Source organism: Harpia harpyja, chromosome 11, assembly GCF_026419915.1.
Source record: "Harpia harpyja isolate bHarHar1 chromosome 11, bHarHar1 primary haplotype, whole genome shotgun sequence".
Taxonomy (NCBI): Eukaryota; Metazoa; Chordata; class Aves; order Accipitriformes; family Accipitridae; genus Harpia; species Harpia harpyja.
In genome coordinates, this window is record NC_068950.1 from 20608849 (window position 1) to 20630516 (window position 21668).

Sequence of the window (21668 nt, forward strand, 5' to 3'; positions counted from 1 at the left end):
ATTCTTTTTAACCAAAAGCTGCAGAATTCCTCTATGTTCCATAACCTGACCACTCTGTGTGTCACAAGGAAAACAGAAATGCTTTATTTTAAGTTTTTGTGATATTCTATTTCATGTGACTTGAAGTACAATAAAGGTTGGGATAAACAGACTTTATGCAACACCACATCCTAGTACAGAACATTTCATAAGAGAAAAGGAATAAAGACTCCCACTGAAAAGCTGCTGGTGTCAAATAATCATTTATTCTGCTGTTGTTGACTTGCCCCCGTCTAAATGACAGGGGCTTAGCTACCAAAAGGAAACAATATTCCAACAAATGCTTGTGAAACCCTGAATAATTCTTGTCACATCAAAAGCCTACGTGGAACTGTGTGCTTTTGGCTTTAGTGTTCTTTTTTTCTCACACATACAGAACAATAAATGAGGAAATATTTATGCTTATCAGAAAGAAGGCTACTTTTTACAAACATCCTTCCTCAGCACATCAATGGATCTTAAACTGCATGTCTGAAGTTTGGGTGAACTTCAGGCTTGATGTCACATATCGTGCTCAAAAGCTTTTTCATCATGCTTTCCATGTTCTTGTGGTAGCTGCTAGTGAGGTTTCGGACAGTTTCTGTTGTTTGCTCTTCTATTTTAGCAGAGAGGTTGCCTTGGGAGCCCATTACCTGAAAAGCAGAAGTCCTCTGAGCAAAATAAAGGGTTATATATGACTATGTTTATTGTACTTTTCTTTATCATCTAGCATAAACATAACAGAAACATGTCAAAGTGCTTCCTAACAGTAAGGGTATGAGCTAGGTTGACCTGTATGCATAAAAACAGGATTAAAGGGGACTCTTTCATATGCTCATTAGCAATGGGAATCTCCCCATATAATGAAAATTTCCCAGCTCACTGTGGGAACAACACTGTCCATGTTTTGTCTTTTATATCGCTCATTTTAATTTGTTTCTATTTTAATGACTAGTCAACTAAGTTCCATCACCAGTGTGCTTCATTTGGCCTCACTGAGAATGAATGTGAGCACGGCTAAGGAGGAAAACACGGGAAAGCCTTCCTGACAATGCATAATTACAGTTTCAGAGTACTTGAAAATGTCTTCAGCAGTTAGTGATGTATAACCTTCAACAAGCCTCAGACAAGGTCTTTTAATGTTACATTTTCTTATCTGGCGAAATACCAGACAGCTTCTGGCACAGTTAATATCAGGACATTCGCTTAGAATTTAATTGACTCTAGACTTGCTGAACATTTTAGCAAGGTTATGTTATAAACAGATGTACGTGTTCCAAATCCGTTACTTTGCTCCCTCCTCCCCCACTGCCCCAACATCCTTCGAATTCTTCCCTTACGGAAAAGTCCTTCAGATACTGGCAGAGAAATTGGTTTCCAGCTAAAGAATTCCAGGGGAGAGTAGAAGACATTTCTGCACACTGACAGAGTAAGAAAGGAATAAGTAACATATTCTTCTTGTTCCTGCCATGGTCCTCTGGGGTGGACTAGCAGCTGAAGCTAACCTGTGATGTTAGTGGGATACCCAAAGGATGACCAGAAACAAGGGAAGAATCATTAGCTTTATTTTCCACATGATTTCAGCCCAACTTAGGCCTTAAAAGAAGGAAAAGCAGCTGAGTTAAGATCTTTTGCAGAAATCACCTTTGCAATTCTATTTATCAGTACCTGGCAATGTAGTTTGTCCATAATCCAGATGTAGAATGCTTTCCAATTTGGGAGAAATACAGGGCATAGACATAACTGTAAATATCGGGAAAAGATTACAGTTTTCTATAGTAACTATTTTTAGCTGGCATTTTATTTTAGCTTTTAGACAAATCGTAAGGGTCTCATGTAGGAAAGATTGTACAGCTTAGACCAGATTTATGAAGCTGATTTTTTCCACTGGAGAAAATAACTTTCTAGAGATCCCAGATGGTTGTGTGTTATCCAGCTACTAAATACTTTTGAAAAACTTCATGAAAAGCATTATAATTTTAAGAATAGCCTCTGTAGACTGGGAACCCGCTCTCTCAGTTCATGTTAATACTGTAACTTGAGATAGTTGATTCTTATTCTTCTATGTATTTTTTTCCCCTTTTTCTGCTTCTGAATTTGAAGACCTTTTTCTTCAGAATAGATACAATGCTGCTTAGCCTATGATTTCTGCTGACCTTCAAGGTCTGTCCCTTATTTTGCCCATACTGGTTTTATGCTAGCGTCATTTCAAAGTCGCTAAAACGTTACATTGACTTGGAAGCCACAAAATTCAGAACTAGGCTGTAGTACATCTCCAGAGTTTAGTGATCTCAGACCCTGAGGACAAATGCCATGAGCACTAGCAAAATTGGTTTGAGATCTGGGCTTAAGTTCTGTATGTTTTGAAAAAAGATCTTGCATATTGTCACGCTAACCTCAAATTAATCGTTTTCTGTTGCTGCTGTTGTTCATTCTGGACTGATGTGGAACATCTCATAGCGTGAGAAAATTTACCCCAGTTTGGATACAGCAATATAAAGTAAGAGGAGGAATAGCATTAAATGAGGCTGTGACAAAGAATTAAAAATACTTGTGTCCGAATACCCGAGCCAGTAAACTGAACTGGGCATCAGACTTCCCTCTGCACTGGCTTAGCTGGAACTCCTGACTGCCTTCCAGGCACAGGTTAATAATGATGAAATTTGTCTGGGTAGATAAATGTTCGACATAATGGGGTCAGGGAATGTGAAGGAGGACTGCAATGATCTTGTACCACATGCTGTCAGTTGAGGAGCAATATGTGCTCTGTCCTGCTTGTGTGAAATGTTCAGTCAACAAACAGTGGCCTTTCCCTGCAGCTTTAATTTTGTTTGTGATAAAAAAATTGAGTTCACACCAAAGCAACATCTTTTCTCTTCTGCTATTTCAGACCTTAAACAAGAAGACTGGCTTGACTGAAAAGGTGAACAAATTTCAGAGGTGTTTTTACTTTATTTTAGTGTCGGTAAACATCTGAAATTGTACATATGAGACAATTCCACCTGGCCTGGCTGTGTGTCTGGAGGCTGGCAGTGTATGTTAGAGACTTTGTGTGTATATCTGTTCATAAGGCTTGTGATCTCTGCTGGAAAATGTTTTATGTGAAGTGTGACTGAAATGACAGGTTTGTAAAACAGTTTTTATTTGACCTCTTTGGCTTTTTTTGTGACTGCTTTTGCACATGTAGTTTCCTCACCTTTGCACAAAACAAGCCAGGGTAAAAACAAGAACAAAAACCTAAGAGGAAGGTCACCAAGTAAAAAGAGAATGGTATGTGAACCTTCATGAAAATAATAGAGAAAACTGCAAGATGGCATAAATGTATAAAATGTACTATAATTCAGATATGAAAATATCAGCCAGACCACATTTGCTATGAAAACATAGTGAAAATCTCAAAAGTTTTGGTGATTTCAGTTCAAAGATGCACTCTTGTATGCAGTCAAAAAAGTCAGCGAAAGTGGAACAGAAATAGAAAGATTTTAAATCTTTACTTTTACTGAAACATCCACCTTACTGAAACCTCCAGTTTCAAGACAGGAATGAGGTCTGTCTGGAGTTAAAGAGGACCCAAAGGTGGTTTTCCTTAAGGGAGATAAGTCTTCAAAGTACAAGCATGAACCAAACACAGAATCTGGACAAATTTAGCGGTGAAAGTCCACAATACCTTCTACAAATGCATTCAAAGCCTGTGAAGAAGTCAAAATGAAGCATATACACATCATAGGTGATATCTCTGAGTTTAATCAGTATGATCATGTTGGTTTGCAGAGGTCTCCATGTAACACTGTTGGAAGCAATTTGTTTTACCCTTGAGCAGACTGACACTGCAAAAGAACATATGCAGGTTTCTTACTTACATTTGTTTGCTTGTTCCTAAATTCCTTCTCCCTCTGTAACCGGTAGTGGTCTATCTCAGCTATGGCTTCTTCTTTGGCCTGCTTCAGCCTCTTTCCCTTTCCTAATGGGGGAAGAAACAGGGATTTACTTTACACTTGTCACTGTATCCCAAAAGATGAATCTCTCTAAATCAGAGGTATTTTACCCGGTGTAGTAAAATGGACAAAGCTTCAAGCAAAGTCAACAGCAGCTTTATTTGCACAAGAATGGTCAGAAGAGCCAAAGTGATTTAGGTAGGGTACTTTTCGATTGAAAGCCAGTCACGCAAGTACCCATCTTCTGAGACCAACTCCCTGTGCAAAAAGCACACATCAAATGAAAGGCTTGTTGGTTTGCTAACAACAGAAGTCTTTTTGCAACTACACATTTTCTCATAATACAAATGCTTTTTTTTTTTAATCACAGCTTGGTGTTTAAATAAATATCTATCTTTCCTTCATCAGCAATAGTAGCAGCCAGATAACAGATTTTAGTTGTCACTGATGGGAAAAGATGTTATTATGTAAGATTTGCTGTATTGATTGGTTGCCAGCATCCCTTCATCCTACACCAACTGGATTCTGCTTAGAGCTGGCAGATTTCCAAAGTACTGCAAGATACATCTTAACCACTACCAAACCAAGTTGCAACCTTCAGCCTTTGTCCTCTTCCCCACCCTTTTCCCCTAACATTTGTTAAATGCAGAGCTGAGTGGTTAAGAGAAAAAGGAGGTCAATGGTATTCTCTACCAATGTATAGAAAATATGAAAGTGCCTAAAAAGTGGTTTTTTTCCTTTTCTTTTTAAACAGGAGGGTGATCTGTAAGGTTGCATTTTAGGCTGTAGCGGAAACTAGAGCCTTCCTCCTGAACAGGCTTGTTTACATACTTAATTTTGTTCACTGTGAATAGTTACTTTGTCTTAGCTAAAATGCTCAGGGTTTGTCAAATCAAGCCCATGTTAAGTCATTGCAGGACTGGCCATAAGGTAGTTCTTAGATCTAGCAGGGTTGTTACATAAAGGATAGGAGTAAAAGGTTTGACGGGAATGTGATGCTTAAGTTTTTACAGGGAGCAAGTGTTGAACATGTCATAACCACCCCACCATGATGAATCTCTGTCTGCCTGTTTTTTATAAAGTTAGTAAAGTTGCACGGATCTCCACAGGACTCTGCTACACTACTTTGTGAGGAAAAAGTCACTTTCTAACTGATGGGGCTGTAAACCTCTTGCACTGAATGTTTATATGTTACACTTGAGACACCTGGGCTGATGCTGATTTTTGCGGTCTCTTCTGCTGTACAGGTAGAATTTTAGGAGTGGGAGGGGATAAGCTTGCTCCCTTTTCTTAATGGGAGAAATGTCTTAGATGGCTGAAAAAGCTATTGCTTAGTTGCTTTAATTAGGATATCACAAGAATGAGAGAGTGGAGGCTAGGCAACTGAAAAAGGCATTTTGATCTGATGTATGAAACATCAATTTATTTATTTATTTATTGCAACCTCCTACTTAACATCATTGAGCAATATGAATACTTTTTTAAGTTTGGGGGGGGGTGTTTTGTTTTTGTGGGTTTTTTTTTAATCTTTCAATTCAAGCACAAAAGTTGAAAACAGTACCTTTTCTGAAATCCTAAGGAGCATTCTCCAACTAGGCTAGAAAGTTGAGTATTGGTATTTCTGATTTATTTTCTCCAGGCTGCTATGTTGGATTGGTTACACCTGTGCTGGGCTAATGAAGCCTTATCAGGTATGGCATATAGCAATCTTCTTCCACTGAGCATGGTACAATGAGGAAGCTGAATCTTGGGAGGAAGATTGTTGGTTTTGATACATCTGAGGTTCAACAAAAGCCTGGGTAAAATGCCTGATCCATTAGTAAATTATTTGCCTAGTTGGCAGCTCCTTCTGAAGTCATTATCTGCAGATGAGTGAGTAGAAGCAGAGAGATGCTTGAAATGTGAATTTCCTTTTAAAGTCTTGGACTGTTTGATTTTGTGGATGTGCTTGGATGTATTGTAGTACCTGGGGTGCATGATTCTATAAAGGCTTTTTACAGGAAGGAGGAACCTGGTGAGGAACTAGATAGCATTACTGACTCTCAGTTCATCAGTGCAGTGCTCTCTTGTGTAGTTAATTATATGTATTTCTCAGAGTCCTTCTGCCACGGAGGCACTCTGCTTAAGTATAAAGGGGCAGAGAGGCAGTTTAAAATCTAGCATGTACTTTCCCAGAGTTTGTACTTGTTTGATAAGGGCTGATTCCCTCAGCTTCTGCTACTCATTGTATGAAGTCTTGGGACCAGTATGCGTGAACTGACAGATTTGTGTAAGAGCCTGACATCAGTCTGGACAGCAAAATTTGGAACCAGGTTTAGGTTTGTATTTTTTTGAAGTTTCCCTTTTTCTCCTTTCCAAATTTGGAGCTGATCAGCCTTTTATAGAGTTTTCCTCTAGGAGCAGAGCTGGGGGGGGCGTGATTCTCTGGAGCTGGAAGTCAGGGGGAGTGACTGTGATGAAGCTCTGCCAATTTCACCAGCTGAGGAACTAGATCTCTATAGCAAATTAAATTATTTCAAAATCAGTGGGACTTTAATTTCAAATTCCATCTGGGGGGCCATCTGTAGTAAATATGTTGCATATTTGGCCACCGGATAGAGAAATAAATCTATTTAAAATGCACAAAATGGAAAGAGATTAACTATAAAACAACAGTTCATTTGCCTCTGACAATGTAGCTAGTGAACCAAGTAGTATACATATACATACATGTCAGCTCTTGACAGTGCGCTGGAGTAAGCACAATACATAGGGTGTCACTGTAGGGTGGCAGCCATTTCATTTTTCCATGATGCCTTTAGGATTGGCACAGCAGGAACCTGCTGCTTCCTATTTAATTAAGTGGAAAAGCTGTGAGTAAATTACTGCTAGTTCAACAACGTTGTGGACAGAATCGGCAACTGCCAACATATGTGATAGTGCATATGCTGCACCTGATTAAGTTAAGTAGAAACTAGAGCTTAACCTACTGTTTCACTAGAGACAAACCAAAATTAATTAATTAATCAGTCTGTTATTAACCACTTGTCTGCTACCTTAGTTGTGCAATATGGGATTGCCTTTTCAAAGTCTTACTGATCTGGATGGAATTCTCTGCAGAGCACAGCTGAGCTGAAATCAAACCTTACACACTGAAGGGTGGCAGAGCATTGAAATTCAGCCAAGATCATGCAAAAAGAGGGCAAGAAATACAGGAGGATGGGCAAACCAACCTGTCCCTATGACATTTCCTCTAGGATCATAAAGGTGAGGTACAGAAAGCTCCAAGCTTGAAGAGACTTTTACCACAAAGGGCATGCTGTGGGGGCCAGGTTAGCTGCTGCACCTTTGTCCCTCCTTCCCGTCCTTGAAGATGGGGAGCAGCAAAGCAGCTGTGCTATGCCTGGTTTCCTTGTCCACTGTCGTCCATGATTATGGTAGCTGACAGCCTATAAATTTCTATGCATCATGTTAAATTGGGCAAATCTTAACTAACTTTCTTTAACAAGTCAGCCCTGAGGTAGATTTTCTCACCTAACATGGGAAGGCATTATTAGCATGGAGAAAGGTTGTATTCTTCTTTCTAGGTATTTCTGTGATGTTAATGAAATACTTAGCTCTGGTTAGATCCAAAACAACTGGGGAGGATTTTTAGGTTGCTGGGTTTTTTTAGGTCTTGGAAGAAAAAGACAGTAGAAAGCAAAAATGTTGCATTCTAATTTGCTCAAACAGTAAGTTATCTTACTTTCCAAAAACTGCCATGCTAAAATTTGCTTTCTGTTTTCAAACATATCATCTAGGCTTCTAGCTGAATGTCTGCATAAAAATCATGAAGAAGTTGCCAAAAATTAATCCTTTTTTCTTTAAATAGGACCATTTCAGTTGTCTTCAAGAGTGTTAAATTGTCTGCAAAATGGGATTTAAGGATGCTCATTTTGAGAAGATTATTTTGCACTTTTAATAAAATACAATAGAAGCAGCTGATCAGTACGTATAGCTTTTTCAGTAGATAAAATATGTCTTAGATATTATCCAAGAGAGTGCCATGGATATAGTTCTGTTTACAATATCTTATTTTGATTAACATTTGTTTTTAATCTGATTTCCTGAAATATTTCATCTGAGTTTTCATTTTATTAGGCATTAGAAATTCAAGCCAAGATATAAAAATCTATAGGAAAACAAGTTTTGCTAAACTCAGTGTTCATGACACATTTGTTTCCCTTATTTTACCCAAAAGGATTTTTAGGAACTGATGTCTTGTCTCTGACAATGCTCAGTTATGTCTGGGATCCAAATTATGCTTAAAGCAAAAATGATAGATAAAGCAGTGCTGTGTATAAAAGGCCAAAGGATTGCAGACTGTTTTGGTTTGTCTTTTAATCAATTTAATAGTTTCAGCCTTGCATGTGTGCGTTTACCAACAAACTATTAATAATTTGCCAGGTATAAATTACATCAGCCAATGATACAGTAAAGATATTGCAAGCCAGGATAAAGGGTATTGAGCAAGAAGTATGAAAAAGCATGTACAGAGGAGCTTTAGCACTATATTTTTGCTTTGCATCATGTCTATAAATATAACTTTATTTATTTGCTAATTTTTCAGTTATCCAAAGTGGATTTTGCATTACAAACAGCTGCACATGTCAGCAAAACCGAGGCCCATTATCTGTTTATATACAATATTGTGTGTTCACGCTACATTTTGATCTGGTTATGTGAGTATCAACTGTAAACAGGTTTGCATAAAGGTAGTTTTGCTAATCACATTTCCTTCAAAATGACTTTTCCTGGTTGTGTCCCATGAACAATCTGCCATTCATTCTTCTCATGTTACGACGTAAAATAGAATAGTCAGACTCACTTGTATAGTGGTGTTTGCTGTGCAATGACTGTTTGCAGTGACAAAGGAGGTCATAATGTACAGTTTAGCAAGGACGGGACTGCATGAGCACTCACTGGATGGGTTCATTGCTTTCACTTGCAGCCCAGATCCGCAGAGTGCCCAGCCCTGAGCAGAAGGTGCTGATCTGAACGGGTACCAGCTGGATCTGGGCTGGCATTTTCTGACATGAAGCAGCATGTCCTCACCTTGTTTCACTGAATTGTGTGTGCACGGGTTAACCGATTGCACTGGATATATTGGTTGCATTTTATGTATTTGCTTTTATCTTAGTTTTTATGCTCAGAGACAAACTATGCAATCCTTTATGCTGATCTGACTGCAGAATCACTCTGGGGAAGATACTGTTGAAGTAATTCTGACTTGGCATAACTGGATTTGGCACTAAAAGAATCCCTTTTGTCCTTATCCCACAGTATTTAAGTTATGCTGGTATACTTAAGTATATAGTGGTATAGTGGTGGTATAGTGACATTGTTATGAAAAATATTTAAATTAAGGACAACATGGAAATTTTTTAATTTTTTTGTAGCTTCACTGTGAACCTCTTGTAATATTGAATATAATAATGACTGTCTAGGCATCATTATTCTGTTAGATTAGCTATAATGCTTGGTTTAGCACAAAATCCAGGGTGGACTAGTCCTTAGAAAAACCCAAATCAGGAACATTAAGGCCCTACCTTGCATGTGTGATCATGAAATCTAAAATTCACAAGAGCTTTGCTGTTTGCACCCTAGTAGAAACTGTTCGCAGTATTTAACATGAACAAAAAGATCCACCAAAGTCTTTAGGCTGTAGATGAATATGCCGCTTCATTAGTTATTTACATTTTTTGCCCTTGATCTGCTATACCGAGGAATAAAATCTCTTAGAAATGCTTGAGGTTTTTCATGGGATCACACAGAGCTGCTGAGGCTGGAAGGGGCCTCCAGGGTCTGCTCCAACCCCCTGCTCAGAGCAGCCTTGGCAAGGGCAGCTTGATCAGGGCCATATCCAGTGCGTTTTGAGTATCTCTGAGGATGGAGACTCCACAGCGTCTCTGGCAGGCCCCCCCCCCCGATTTTCATGTATGAGAAATTTTTATTTTCCTTAATTTTTATAAAGGCAAAAAAATGTTTGGCCTTAAAAGTAATAGAGAAGAAAGTCATACTGATGAAATATTTTTACTCCAAATATCTTTACTGATAGCAAAATTCTTAGTAGCTGTTTCTCTGTAGCTGCTGAATAACTCCTACCAGTGTATTAGTGTTGAGGTAAGCATAAGCAGTGGTTTAATTCAAGTTTCTGACTCAGAGGGGTCTGCAAGATATTTTAACTGTAAGAAGCCCTGTGCTTATCATAAGCACTCAGTGTGGGGCTGAGGTGATGACAGAGGAGTGGTTTTTGCAGAGTAAAATAAATGCATCTGTAACCATGTTTGGATTCTGCAAGACACTCATCTTCAGTCATTACTTTTATGTTACAATGATACTTTTCATTTTTGGAGTTCCTTAATATACAAAACCTCTTTTCACACTGGCTGTTTTAGAAAAAGCTAAACTGACATTTCTGGTTTTAAAAACAAACCCAAACGAAATGAAAACAACAAAAATAACTGAAACCAAAAATAAAGGGTAATCAACATCAAGCTATCATAACTAAAGGCCTGATTCTGCAGCCTGTGTTCAGACCAAACTCCCATTCCCTCCACTGGGTGCTGTGCCTGTCTAGGTCATATGTTTTCTTGCTTTGGGGAACAGTGCATTTCCTCTGCCCTACATGAGGAGGGGAGAACCATCCCACCCAGAGCACCTCATTTGGCTATATAAGGGTTGAATCACTTCTTAATTATTCCTTGCTTTCAGGTGGGGAGCAGCAACCCCCAAACACCTCTTTTGTGAGCCTTTTGTTTTATGAAAGTGGGAGAATTTTTTTTTTTTTTTCCCCTCTTGCTTCTGCAAGGCACAGGCAGTTGCTGGGTGCTCAGGGAAGGGGTATTGCCTTTCTACTTATTTTTTGTATGCTGCTGTACAAATTAAAATGTCACACTAATAATTAATGAACACACAGCAGTGCTGATTTGTGTGTAGAAGGGATATAGAAACTACCCAAATTATTTTTGTTTAGCTTCTATTTCTCCCTGGAAAACAAAATATATTCCTTCATCACACTCTTGCTCCACATGACATCATCTTCATGCATTTTAGTTGAGTCCTGCAGGACAACATTGTTTCCTGCTGCTGGTTTCTAAATTGAGATAACTCCATGAAAGAGTATTAATGTTTCAGTGCTAATGCAGGTCAGTGACTCATGTCGTTGGTATCTACATTCAGGAGAATAACGTCACTATATTTTGCATTAAATCACTGGGAGATGAATGCAGAAAATGAAGGAAATAGATAATGGAAAGACTCTCTGCCAGGAGACTTATTTCTTTGATTTAAATTATTCTAGCAGACACCTTCATTTTTATATTTGTTATTATTAATTTTTTGCTTATATATGACTAGAAGAAAAATATCTGAATTTATTATTATTGGATATCTACACATGCTTTGCCCTGGGCATTTAGGCATTCAGTAAACAAGATGTTTATTTTTAAATTGAACATTTAATCACTTGCTGATTACTTGTACCATGTAATAAAACTCATATGAGTGACTTACTACATACTGACAATGCTTGTGATTGTACCATCACTTTGATTAGTATCATTGTGCTGAAGTGTCCCTTTGTTTACATATAATCTTTTTGAAGCCCAGCTGAGATTAGAAGGCAAGTTACTAGATTTCATAAATAAAGAGGAACACTGAAAAATTTATACAAGACCTATAAAGAGAAATAGAGAGTTTGGTGTCTGGTCCTTCAGAGCTGGCAGCCAGAGGTGTGTAGGCTTCTAGTTTAAAATAGCTAAGGAAGGCTGTAGTGACATTATTGGCATTGAGATAAAGCAAGAATAAATCTAGCTGACAGGATGAATGTAACAAAGAAAACCTTGTTTAATGTAATAAGGCGTGTGTGTGTGTACACACAATCATACATGTGTACACACAATCATACATGTGTACACAGAATTTTAAGCAAACTCTGAATGTTCGTTCAGGTTTGGTTAGATGCCTGGCTGCAGTCAAAGCACAGCACTAATGCAAGTGAGAAGAAAGAATAGGAGCAGTACAGCTGTGATGTATACAGATGAAATAATGCTGTTTTTCCCTGAGCCACTGTGATTCTGAAGAGCTTACAGTTGAAAACTACAGTAAAACCAGGCCAGCTACTTACGTTTTTTGGCTTCCTCCAGTTTGTCCTTGGCACGTTTTTCTGCCTGTAGAAGCTGCTGGATTCCCTGAGACTGGCTGGTCATGTTGATTGCTGAAGCCAGTGCACTTCTGCAGGGACTGGAGCTCGGAGGGAGTTTTATACAGCTGCCAGGCTCTTCCTTGTGCTTCTTGTTCTGTCTGTTATTACAACAACCTTCCAGATTGCACCAAACCAGCTGGCTCTGCCTGGATTGCTGCTGGGCGAAAAGGCCTGCTAGTGCAATCAGAAAAACACAGCAGCGAGGTTGAAAGGAATGTTCTCCCCTCCTCAGGGTCACAGAAAAGCTGAAGTATCTGATTAACACATTGGGAAAAGATGAGAAGAGCACTCCAAGTGGCTTGTAGTTTAATGGGGATTTTTTTTTTTTTTTAATCTTTTATTGCTGAAGCAGAATATAGTTAGTCTTGTCAGAGGAACTAAGGAAAAAAAATTGTTTCTTGGAATTTCCTGTTAATAAAACTTCCCCTGAATGTGAAGAATCAGACTCAGTCAACAAGTAGTTTTGGTTGAACACAGTGAACTGGTTGTAGGATTCTGTTTGGTGTTACTTCTTAACATTATTTGTTAGAGTTTTTTCACTTAAAAAAAATCTTCATTGGAAATGAATTCATCAGAGACTAAAGTTTAAAAAAGCACATGGTGGTTGAGGTGTGCTCTGTGCTGTAATCTGCCACGAGGGACATGAGTGCTGTGGTGGGAACCTGTGGGATTAGCTCCAAGATCCAGACACTGGGAAGGTATGACTGGTTAGGTCTTTCAAGTCCTAACACACACAAGAGCCAAATGAACACGTGAGCATGGCTGTAGATGCACATATCATTCCCTATGGTAGGAAAGACTGTTTTGTGAGCTACTGCATGAATAAGCAGCATGTTCATATTTTGAATCCTTATTAAAAAAACAACAAATCCCACTGTCACAGGTACTTCGGTCATTGCACAGGAGGGAAACATGTCAAGATGCATAAATAAAACAGATTTTTTTTTTTTTTAAATATTTCATAGCATGAGTAAAGCATATTTATTGCAAGTTCTCCTGACACAGCTGTCAGGACCAGAGATCACCTTCTGATGTAAATGTTTTTTTTTCTGGCTGCAATTATATATAGAGAGAGATATATATTTATACATATATGTATATAGATATGATTTCTGCATATATATTATAAAATATGTATATAAAAAAATTATTTGGTGCTCTCAGCTCACGGCCCTTGCTGTAAGGCCTTTTTTTTCTGGGGCTTCTTAGGGCAGCTGTGCCGTGCTATTTGCTTGCTGCAAGGCTGTTATCTGGTCCTTATAAGGAAATGTGTACTGTTGTTATTGTTACGAAGTTTGGGGTTTTTTTCCCAAATAGCTGCAGGCTTGAGGGAAAATGGAGGGAGAAGCCTTTTGCCCTATTACTGTCCTCAGCTGTGCTCTGAATGACAGTAGCACTGAGACTTTGAAAAGGAAGTTTTGTTTTCTGATTTGTGCTATTGTGGAGTCAAATTCCACCCAGGCTACCTCTCAGGAAAATGCCTATTTTTTACAGTGTATTAGTCACTGAGTTTCTTCCTTCATCCAGAAACTGTGTGAGATGCCTCCTCACCTCCAGCACTGAAATCAGAGGTCTGCTCTAGCTGCAAGAGAGCGGACATGGCACTATTTTTAGAAGATTTTAATGCATAGCCTTGAAGTTTATTTTATTCAGACATAGAAGAGGAAGTGATGATCAATTGTACAGAAAATGTGGAAATGGTAGGGTTAGGAAGGCTGTTGTGCCACTGGGGCTTAGCTCCAAATGATGTGACTGGCAAAGAAAAGCAGAAGTGGAAAATGAAAGTGAAAAATGAAGAGGTTTGGTTTACTTGGGGCAGGAAACTTGGGCTCAGAACTTTAAAGCAATAGTCACTTAAAAATTAAATAGCAAGTGAAAATGTCAGGCTTGTCTCAGACATCAAAAGTATATTCCAGGCAGAGGGTCTTGTCAAGCAAATTTCATTGCTACCAGAAATGTTACAAAACTGCTAGCAAACTGTTGTTTCAGAGTTTCTGGACTTGGCTGAAAGCATCAGGGTCAGACCCTTTGATTTTTCACAGCACTTCTCAATGCTGTAATTATGTTACATCGGCCTCAGTAATGAACTGAATTTTGATATTTACAATCTGTCAATTTTAATTAGTATTTCACAGAAAATAGTTTTATATGATGAATTTTTATAGAAAAAAACCCACCCTTGAACAGATTACAAAGCTCTTTTATTGTTAAAAAATTCATATATTTCTTAAGGACATCATTTGAGCTGCAGATGTCACAGTTCACATATTTCAATGCTTTTTGGAATAATAAAAAAAAAAATCTCATTTTATAATTTTCCTTGTAGTTAGTTCATATACAGTGTGGTGGCATGCCATGCTGCTGCTCCTCATGGCATCAGGCAGGTACTGGTACGCCTCTGCGGGGGAGAAGATGTTCATTTATTTTGGCTGGTGCTTATACACATTTTGTTAGACTCCACACAAAGTATTGCTGCTTAGAACTAATTTCAAAGCTTGTCTGATGATGACGGTGATGATCTCAGACTAGGTTGACATGGCATCTCTGTGTATCCCACTTCATGGACAATTCATTAAAATAAAGTAGGTTAAGCCATCAGCTAACCAAACAGGCTCCTACTTCACCATACAAGCTAATAAGAAACTTCTCTATGTCGTAGTCACTGGCTTTCCTTCCAAGTCAGTTCCAGAATCATTTAATTAGAGAAGCCAATGTGGTGACTGGTGATGGGGGGAGGAGAGGTGTTACCAGAGGGAAAGAGGGCAGAGAGGTTTTGGGGGGGTTTGTGGGTTTGTTTTCTGTTTGGGTGTTTATTTTGTTTGGTGCTTTTGTTTGTTTGTTTGTTTTAAAGACCGCTCCCTTTTCTCCTCAGCATTTCATCCAGCTATCTCGGTCCCCAGAATTTCCTGAGCCTTTTCTGGTTATCTTCACTGACAGGGAAAAACGGGCTCAGTTCTGGCATTCTTGCTCCCCCAAAGCAAAGCCGTGGCGCAAGGAAATCAAGAGTCTTACAAGGGTTCAGAGACCCTGCTGAGCTCCCCCTGCTCATCCACAGCTTAACCAGCAGAAATACTCTGAATCAGGCATTTTTAGTTTAGACAGAGGCTGTGCAGCTGCTGTCTTCTCTCTGCAGTGGGAAGGTCAGGGCCAGTGGGTAAGTTCATCCCAGGTAGTTCAGATTATTTTATTTGGAAAAAAATCTGCTTGCTGTTACTCAAGTTGAGCCTAACCTAGCATGAATATAACAACTTCTCAGTCTGTCTGCCACTGAGCAGTAAAGACAGTGCTATGGCATCCTTTCACTGTGGTTTAAATGTGCACAGGCCCTCCTGTATGTAGGAGGGCAGCAGGCAGAGTTTCCACTGAAATGTGTTTAAGTTGAAGGTCTCCCATTCATTGTCTCTGTGGCTGTATTTCCCAAAGCACACACATTTTTTAATCACTTTTTTTATTATAAAAAATATTCTTTCCAAATGAGCTGCTATCAATACTGAGTAGTATGCTTTGTTCAGGCTACAGCTTCAAAGCAGTGACATTGATTCAACGATAAAGCATTAAAATCAGCAGCATGTCAGCCAGGGCAGCTGGTGCAGATGCTTTTGTATGTCAGTGTGCGCCTTTTGTTTTGTTGCTCTAGAAAGGCCCAGTAAAGAAAAGCAGGGTGCACACCTGCATAGCTTCCTACATCACGATGGGGACTGCTTTTCTGATGAAAATGGAGCACCTTCAAATGGAGTAAGATCTATCATGTTGAGAAAGAGTAGTGGGCTCCGGTCAGCGTTGATGTCAAAAGGTCTTTGTGCATGAATTAAAATGTATGTAGTAAAAACCGTCACACATTTCTCAAAATCATGGCCTTTTCTCTCTGAATTCAACAACCATGTTTGCTTATATTAAAAGAAAAATAGTTATGAACTTTGTACTGAAGCTGTAATTATGTCTGCAAACTAGGATTCTCGCTACAGCATTTTCTGACAGTGACGTTCTTGCTCTGTTGACATCAGGACAGTTGACCTCAGCAGCCTGAATTTCACCCAGAGGCCTGAAAAATATGGGAACAAATAGGTAAGCAAAGCTGAATAAATATTAAAATATTGCTGGAGGCAGGTTGCTGCCATACTGTCTGGGTGAGCTTATTGACTGCTGGCCATGTCTGTTGACACAAACCCAGCTTCAACTGGCATAGCAGTCTGCCTACACTATATTGAACACCTACCTGTGAACCAACTCATATTTTTTCCTAAATTTGGCCTGTGTCTAGATAGGAAAGTTTGCAACTATAGCTGGTTTAGCATTCAGGGAAAGCCAATGTGAGTGGTGTATTCAATTATTTTTGCTAAAAATCTCTTCAACTCCCAGAAGAAAAATCAAGAAAAAAAAAAAATCCTTTTTTTTCCCACTACCTATGTGATAATTCAGGTAAAGTAAATAATTAAAAAAAAAAAGTGGAAAAAAAAAGGGGGGGGCAAAAAAAAGCCATAGTCTCTAAAACTTCCAGGTTAACTTGACCATCAGTATGGTTGTGATTACTTCCTACTCTCAGTGTGCGGTGTGTCACCCCAGCCAGCAAGTAAGCCCCCACCCAGCAGATTGCTCACTCCCCCTCAGTGGCATAGGGGAGAGAATCAAAAGGGCAAAAGAGAGAAAACTTGTGGGTCAAGATAAAAACAGATTAAAAAGTGAGGGGAAGGGGTGGGGGGAGGTGAAGTGATGCAAAGGCTGTCACTCATCACCTCCCACAAGCAGACCAATGCCCGGTCAGCCACTAAATCGTAGCTACTTTGGAAAGACCAAATCCCCTGTTTTATTTCTGAGCCTGGCATTACGTGGCATGCAATACCCCTTTGGTCAGTCTGGGTTGCTGTCCTGGCTGTGTCCCCTCCCAGCCTCTTGCCCACTCCAGCTTGCTCCCTGGGGGGGCAAAGTGAGGAACAGAGAAAGCCTTGACACCCTGCAAGCACTGTTCAGTAACACCTAAAACATGGGTGTGCTATCAACACAATTGTAGTCACAAGCCCACAACATGCAGGCTGCGATGAAGCAATTGACTCCACCCCAGCCAGACTGAGCACGCAATGTTTCCTTTCAAATAATGTTTCCTCTTTTTTCTTTTCCCAGTGCAGCTCTTTGCTATCTTCTTTCCCACCCTTCTGCACAAACAGCATGCCTCTTCTCTTATTACATCCTCTCCATGATTTTTAGCATTGCTGCCTTCCCCAAAAGAAGTCTGCAGCCTCACCAGTTTCATGTGTGCAGGCAGGCAGGGAGGGGAGGGGGGAGTCATGTAAGTATATTTTGAACTATGTAGGCTAACCAACAACTCGCATCCATGTCACAGGTCAACATTCACTTGAAGAAAACCAAGTGTAGTATACCAGAAAATTTCAGTGCTGTCTCTAACTAGATTTACCAAGATCAGCAAAGATACCACAAAGAAAATAGTTCAACTTTGCAGCCTGGAGGAGCTGAACCTGTAGTCTTCTGTACTGTACTTATGTGCTGCTGTTTTGTATATAGCTCAAGGTCATTTAACCAATTTGCTGACCTTTGACAAAATCTTAATTTTCTACTCAGTCATATCATTGTATTTCATTCCAGCTCTGAGCAACACCAGCTTAAACTGAAAGTGAATAAAAGGAATAAGAAGAATAGTCCTCATAAAGCAAGAGATTATTTGGAAAGGTAAGGCACAAAACCTGGGGTGGAAAAACGCTAAACACTGGCAAACATATTATAACCAGAGTAGACATTGCCTTAGCTAAGCTAGTCCCTGTAAAATTTCCTGGTGTTATTCCTGATACAGTTATGAAGGTGATGGGGGTGTTTTTCTCCTTATTTTGTAAGACCCACGTTTGAATTAGTGTTCCTAAAACAAGAAACGTGTACATGTGCTTATGCTAGTACACGTGTACATACACAAGCATGTGTTTGTTCACTGAGATTTAAAATCTCTATTTCTTCACTTTCCAATGCCTTCTAGGATTTTTGGTTTAACAAAAAAAAAAAAAATAGAATTTATCTTCCCTTCATAAAAGAAATCGGAACATTAACTAATTTTAGCCTATTCACCACTTTACATCATGTCTCCAGTATTTCTGTTCTTTGTTTCTCTCACTCCTCATATGGCTGTCAGAGTAGCAAGTCTTGCATGTCAGGCAGTTCCTCATCTTAGAGGAAGAAGGACTTTTCTTGTCAAGCCTTCATGCAGTAAACACACTTTTTTTTTTTTCTTTTTTTTTTGCCAGTCCGTCAGTAACACATAGAGGTTTGAGTTTTGCTTTGCAGAAAGTAATTCTGCTGATAAGGATCTCTGTATGTTTTACGTAAAGCATTTGTCCCTCTTACAGGCTTGGAAAAAAGGTCAAAATTCACCATTTGTTTTGCTGTTCTTTCAAACACTGGCAAGTAATTTTGGAACTTAGCTAAACTCAGCACAGTTATAGCATGTTAAATGGGTCCTGACTTCCAGTGTCAGACTTCTTTAAAAGCTGGTTGATTTATTCTGCTGCGTGCAGAGTGTTAAAAAAAAAAAAAAAAAAGCCACCATGCCCACGTGCAGTACACTTCACGTTTTCCTACTGTGAGGAATTTTGCTGCTTTATCCAGCAAGGAGATGTATCTAAGGCCTTCCTAATAGATTTTCCTTCTATTTTCAGGGCTGCCACTGCAAAAATTGCATCAGATTATTTTCTCTAAGCTGGCTCTGGCCAGTTGGTCAATGGCATGATGCATCATCAACCGGTCAGTGTTTCTAATCCAGGGCTATTATTTCTAAAGCATTATTTTACGCATATAGTACTCTTTAAGATGCAAATACTATGGCAGAACTTGTGAAGGAAAACATGGGAACTGCAATCAGAGAGTTAGAGCTAGCTAATGCTTACAGCTGACAGAAAAGTACCACTGTGCACGGGTGCAAGGCCTTGTATATTGAAGGAACCCATCGCTGCTGGATCCAAAGGCCACCACATAGATTATCTGCTCTCGGTTAAAGGCAGGAGATGACCAGTCTCACAGGAAAGCTTGGAGCCCAGCAGAGACCCCCCTTCTCCTTGTGGTACTTGTGCCTCCCACAGGCCTGCTGCTAGGCCGCCTGCTAGTAAGGCATCGAGCTGCCAGGCTAACCCAATGGGGAGGAAGAAGTGAGGTGAGGGAGCAAGACATGGGGTTATAGGACTGGTTTGAGGTAGCGGGATTGGGGTAGGAAGATGAAGCTGGTGGGAGCCAGCTGCAGAGAAGCTGGGGCCCTCATAACACCTTTTCAGAGGAAAGGTGAGGCTCGGCTCTAAACTTTGCTTTTGGCCCAGTGTTGTTTGGTATTGTCCTTTGTGTGGGATGGAAAATAACAGCAGTGGCTATCCAGAGATAGGTCAAAGGTGATGTGTATCATTGTCCTGGAAGTGTAATAGACTGAAAAGGTGCATTTCTGACAGGAATTGTGCTTTTAATGGTGGATCTTGGAGCAGGAGCCACCATGGAAGAGTTCCTCCTATGTCTCCCTCACAGCTCCTGTGTGGAGATGTTGTCTCTGTATTTCTGTGGTTGTTGCACAGAAGTTTTAGGGGTCAAACTTTGCCTGGGAGATGCAAAGAACAAAGAGGAACAAATTATTGTACAGTAGGAACATTTTGGAAGTTCCTTGTCTACCCACAGGGAGTATTTTCTGGCCCTGCGGAGAGCCACAAGATTTCTGGTATCGCACAGCATTTTAAAGGGGAATGTGTGACCACCAATAGGTGCTGTTCTGAAGTCATCACAAGAACAAGGTGGGTGACTTTTTAAAAAAAAATTATTTATATTTTTAATATAAAATGGAACTTCATTAACGTGCAGTTAATATGAAAAGTTTTCTCTGCTAAAATATGGTCAGACAGGAGCTGCTGGTAATGACAATATAGACAAATTATGATCATTTGGTTATTCTGAGAAGCTGCCTAATTTACTTTTGAAATAAATTCCTGGAAAGGTTTCTTTTTCTAGAGAAAGAATTAGACTACTATGAATGCACGGAACTATTCTCTATGTTTCTGTCTGAGGATATTGGGAATATTTGTATTGCTCTTTTTTGACACTATGGTGAACAGCAGAAGAAGCATGGATTAAACCTTCTCCATAGAGCATGGCAGAGGCTGTAATAGAAGTCTCAAAAGAAAAAATCATTGCTTTGAAAAACCTCAAAAGATACATTAAAAAAAGAAGCTTCATGCTTATGGTAAGGTAGCCCTTGATAAAAGGCTACATAATATTGGCTCTCAAAACCCTCCTGAAATTAAATTAAATCCATTGAAATTATCTAGTAAAGGCCTAATGAGTAATAGCTTTCTTTCTGTCAGTGTGCCCTACTGGATCTTTTCCTTCCAAGCCACCTGAGATCCTCCTCTAAATAGTAGAGGTGATTGTAGATATGTGTCCTAGAATTCAGAATATTACAGCAGTTCAGCTTTTCTAGGTAGGGGTGAACACCTTATGCCAAAGTACTGAGAATCTCAGAAATTATTCTTTTTCTACCTCTTTCTGGCCACTCAATGACTCCTTACCTTCAGAACAAAAATGACTCTGGCTTTATGAAATAACCTGTGATAGTAGGGAGAGCAGCGCCTGCATTTTGTAGGTGCCAGCAGCTCCCTCTCAGCGTTGGCTGTCCAGAGCTTCATGTTCAGTACAACCTTAAGGCAGGCTTCTGCAGCCACCTGCATTCCAGCCCTTTTGCTCTCCCCTACAGCTGTGTTGTTATGAATCCCACCTGAGAAGGAAGAGGGATAGAGATGGTGATGAAAAGACAAGGCTTTCTCCTTGTGAGCTGCAGCGAGGTGGGGTGGGAAGCACTCACATGTGTACATTAAATAACTGTGTTGTGTTACAGTGTCAAGATTTTTGGATGTTGTGCAAACTGACTCTAACAGCAACAGGTTGATATATTTTTCATAATGTGCATACTATGTCCTATATACTCCAGAAAAAAAACAGGAATATGTGTTATTACACTGGGGACTGCTTTGAAGCATTACAGGTAGAACACTATCATCTCCCTGTAATTTCCCAGTATAAATTATCTCCTTTCATCGTAATATCTTTGATACCAGTGTTTTCTTCTGACCCTCTCACATTTCTGTTTTTGCAGTTCTGCAGTATGTGAAACGCTTGTTATTACAGCAATGATGATACTGAAGAAATAACAAGGCTCTACGGCATAGAAAGTTGTATCAATAGATATGTGAATTAAAGGGTGGGAGGGGAGCTGGCGGTAAGAAGTTCAGAAACCTGACACTTTACAGTAACTTTGACTTCCTCTATACAAATGTTTGCTGTTTTGAAGTTTGCAGATTAAAAATATAAAGGGATGACTTGGTTATGGGAACCTTTCTGCTCCCCAGAGAGTATCTGATAGGCTTGTTACCAGCAAACCAAAGGTTTGTGTGAAAGTATACTTATGCCTGTGGCTAGATATATGTTGTACTGTTATTGGGCTCACAAATCTTAATAATATCTTA

The 21668-nt window shown here is 39.5% G+C and overlaps 1 protein-coding gene and 1 long non-coding RNA gene across 2 annotated transcripts; one reads left to right on the forward strand and one right to left on the reverse strand.

Annotated features, from left to right (window-relative positions):
• Positions 1-226: 226 nt before the first annotated feature.
• Positions 227-12525, reverse strand: ATP6V1G3 (ATPase H+ transporting V1 subunit G3). Its single transcript, XM_052802441.1, has 3 exons — positions 12100-12525; positions 3879-3979; positions 227-671 (listed from the first exon to the last, which is right to left on the reverse strand). The coding sequence occupies exons 1-3, from the start codon at positions 12179-12181 to the stop codon at positions 498-500; spliced, it is 357 nt and encodes a 118-aa protein (XP_052658401.1). The 5' UTR covers positions 12182-12525; the 3' UTR covers positions 227-497.
• Positions 12526-15077: 2552 nt separating this feature from the next.
• On the forward strand, positions 15078-21385 carry LOC128147752 (uncharacterized). Its single transcript, XR_008237092.1, has 4 exons — positions 15078-15331; positions 16182-16242; positions 17776-17859; positions 21299-21385. It is a non-coding gene; the product is annotated as an uncharacterized LOC128147752 (long non-coding RNA).
• Positions 21386-21668: the final 283 nt, after the last annotated feature.